This window comes from Nicotiana sylvestris, chromosome 9, assembly GCF_000393655.2.
Source record: "Nicotiana sylvestris chromosome 9, ASM39365v2, whole genome shotgun sequence".
NCBI classification, from domain to species: domain Eukaryota; kingdom Viridiplantae; phylum Streptophyta; class Magnoliopsida; order Solanales; family Solanaceae; genus Nicotiana; species Nicotiana sylvestris.
The window spans coordinates 139332094-139335372 of record NC_091065.1 but is presented as its reverse complement, the minus strand read 5'-3'; the positions used below and the strand labels follow the sequence as shown (position 1 = coordinate 139335372).

The following is a 3279-nucleotide window of genomic DNA, read 5'->3' as shown; positions in this document are numbered from 1 at the left end:
GCCTATTTCCTGGTGCTTTTAGAGTGAGATGGAGGGTCTAAGAGAGGGGAAGTGCCTTTCATCAAAAGTGCTCCACAAATCCTTGTTAAAAACATTGAATATAATCACGTGGAGCACCAAAACATTCATCCCATGAGGTAATACTTCATCACCTCATCTCTTAATTTTATACATAGCTATAAGGGGTCATTAGTAAGGAAATTCATGGGGATAAGGGTGATTGCATTGCATGCAAGTATTCTTAGAAGATATGGGGAAATTATAAATAGAGAGGCACGAGGAATGGGTTAAGTGTAATCTTGCATAAAAGGACCATAAGGCCTTAATAAACACACAATGCTTGATAAAATGCTCAAGTGAGCTTAGATTATGATCTTTTCCTGATGTGCGAACACACAATGCTTGAACACACAATTCTTGAAGTGCGAAAGTTCTGGAATGTTATGGATTTAAGGAAAGCTCAGTTGAGGTATGTATGGCTAAAATCCCGTCTTTTAGAAATCGAGCACCGTCAGTGTTTGCATAATTATGGTAATATTAGAGTTAATCTTCCCCAGTTTGATAGATGATTTTTTAACTGTTTGCGGATGGAGAACCTTGCTGAACCTTCTTCGGAATTTTGAGAATCCTTCTCAAAATTCTGCCCCAGTTCTTGACTGATGACTGACTTCCTGGCATGTGATGGCACTGGCTGGACTTGTTCCAACCCTCCTCAAAATTCTGCCCCAGTTTCTGATTCTAGGGAAAAATGAAAATTTTATTATGAAATGATCAAACCCGCAAGGCTGCCTACGTATCCCCTCTTAAATGGGAATCATGTCAAGCGTAGTTCAATTACATCAGAAAAGAAAATGTGAAATGATCTAGGCATAGTATCTCTTGACTATGTTTGAATTGATTGGTTTTGGCTAGATTTCTCCATCCATCTCTGCAAGTATGAGTGCTCCTCCGGTTAGTACCCTGTGAACCATATACGGACCTTGCCAGTTAGGAGAGAATTTCCCTTTAGCTTCATCTTGGTGTGGGAAGATCTTCTTCAATACCAATTGCCCTGGTGCGAACTGTCTTGGTTTGACCCTTTTGTTAAAAGCTCTAAACATTCTGTTCTAATACAGTTAGCCGTGACATACTGGGTTCATTCTCTTTCCATCGATAAGGGCCAACTGTTCATAGCGAATTCTTATCCATTCTGCATCGCTGAGTTCAGCTTCCTGTATGACTCTTAAAGAAGGAATCTCTACCTCGGCTAGGATGACAGCCTCGGTACCATAAACCAGCATATAAGGGGTTGCCCCGATTGACGTACGAACTGTGGTGCGGTACCCTAACAAAGCAAAGGGTAACTTCTCATGCCACTACTTGTGATTCTCTACCATTTTCCTTAGTATCTTCTTAACATTCTTGTTGGCGGCTTCTACGGCTCCATTCATCTGAGGTCTTTAGGCGGTGGAATTTTTGTGCCTGATTTTAAAAGTTTCACATATAGCTTTCATCAGATCACCGTTGAGGTTGGCGGCGTTGTCAGTAACAATGGACTCGGGAACTCCGATTGGCAAACAATACGATCCTTGACAAAATCTGTGACGACTTTCTTGGTTATAGCTTTGTAAGATGCAGCTTCTACCCATTTTGTGAAGTAATCAATGGCTACCAGAATAAACCGGTGTCCGTTTAAAGCCATGGGCTCAATTGGACCAATAACATCCATTTCCCAGGCAGCGAATGGACAAGGTAAGCTTGTTGCATTGAGCTCGTTTGGTGGCACTTTTATCATGTCGGCATGCACTTGACCTTGAAAGCATTTGCGGACATACTGAATACAATCCGTCTCCAAGGTCATCCAAAAGTAACCTACCCTGAGTATCTTCTTGGCCAAAACGAAACCATTCATGTACAGGCCACATGTCCCAGCATGCACATCCTCAAGTAGCTTAAAAGCTTTCTTTGCGTCGACACACCTTAGCAAACCCAAATTCGGAGTTCTTCTATACAAGTTCCCTCCGTTGTGGAAAAAGTTATTTGACAACCTCCGGAGCGTGCGTTTCTGAATGTGATTTGTGTGCTACGAATATTCTCCTTTTGATAAGTACTCCTCGATGTCATGGAACCAAGGCTTTCCATCTGCTTCTTCCTCAATATAAGCACAATATGCCGGCTGATTATAGATTTTCGCCGAAATGGGATCAATATAGTTATTATCTGGATGTTGTATCATTGATGACAAAGTGGCTAATGTGTCGGCGAACTCATTCTGAATTCTGGTCACATGTTAGAATTCTATCTTCGTAAACCTCCTTTTTAATTCCTGCACATGGTGCAAATATGGAAATATCTTGGAATTTTTGGTAGCCCATTCTCCTTGCACCTCGTGCACAAGTAAATCTGAATCGCCGATCACCAACAACTCCTGAATGTTTATGTCGACTGCCATGTTGAACCCTAGTATACAGGCTTCATATTCTGCCATGTTGTTGGTGCAGGGAAATCTGAGTTTAGCAGATACCAGATAATGTTGACCCATTTCTGATACTAAAACTGCTCCAATGCCTACTCCTTTGAAATTTACGGCTCCGTCAAAGAACATCCTCCAACCGTCATATGCTTCCGTAATGTCTTCTCCTACAAATGATACTTTTTCATCAGAAAAATACATTTTCAAGGGTTCGTATTCTCCTCCCACACGATTTTCAGCGAGGTGATATGCCAATGCTTGTCCCTTGACTGCCTTTTGAGTTACATCGACGATGTCGAACTCACTCAACAGTATTTGCCATTTAGCCAACTTCCCCGTAGGCATGAGCTTCTGAAATATGTACATCAGAGGATCCATCCTGGATATGAGGTATGTAGTGTAGGCACAGAATTAATGCTTCAACTTCTGGGCTATCCAGGTCAAAGCATAACAAGTGCGTTCAAGCAGAGAATATCGTGCTTCATAAGGTGTGAATTTCTTAATCAGGTAATATATGGCTTGCTCCTTTCTTCCTGTCTCATCATGTTGTCCTAAAACACATCCAAAGGCTCCGTCTAACACGGATAGGTAAAGTAGCAAAGGTCGTCCTGGTTCTGGCGGGACCAGAACTGGCGGTGTAGACAAGTATTCCTTGATCTTGTCAAAAGCTTTTTGACAATCCTCGGTTCAACTTGTCTCGGCATCCTTTCTTAGCATCTTGAAGACGGGTTCACATATCACTGTGGACTGTGCTATGAATCGACAGATATAGTTGAGCCATCCTAGGAAGCTCATCACGTCCTTTTTGCTTTTAGGTGATGGTAACT

At 41.9% G+C, this 3279-nt stretch overlaps 1 protein-coding gene across 1 annotated transcript; it reads right to left on the bottom strand.

The window, feature by feature from the left end:
• Positions 1-2062: 2062 nt before the first annotated feature.
• Positions 2063-2521, bottom strand: LOC138878309 (uncharacterized). Its single transcript, XM_070157974.1, has 2 exons — positions 2366-2521; positions 2063-2251 (listed from the first exon to the last, which is right to left on the bottom strand). The coding sequence occupies exons 1-2, from the start codon at positions 2519-2521 to the stop codon at positions 2063-2065; spliced, it is 345 nt and encodes a 114-aa protein (XP_070014075.1).
• Positions 2522-3279: the final 758 nt, after the last annotated feature.

Excerpts from the sequence above, each read along its gene's own strand:
- LOC138878309 (XM_070157974.1), bottom strand. The coding sequence starts at position 2,521 with ATGGGTCAACATTATCTGGTATCTGCTAAACTCAGATTTCCCTGCACC. Across the intron at positions 2,252-2,365 it reads CAGATTTACTTGTGCACGAG|AATGAGTTCGCCGACACATT; the intron begins GTGCAAGGAGAA and ends ACCAGAATTCAG.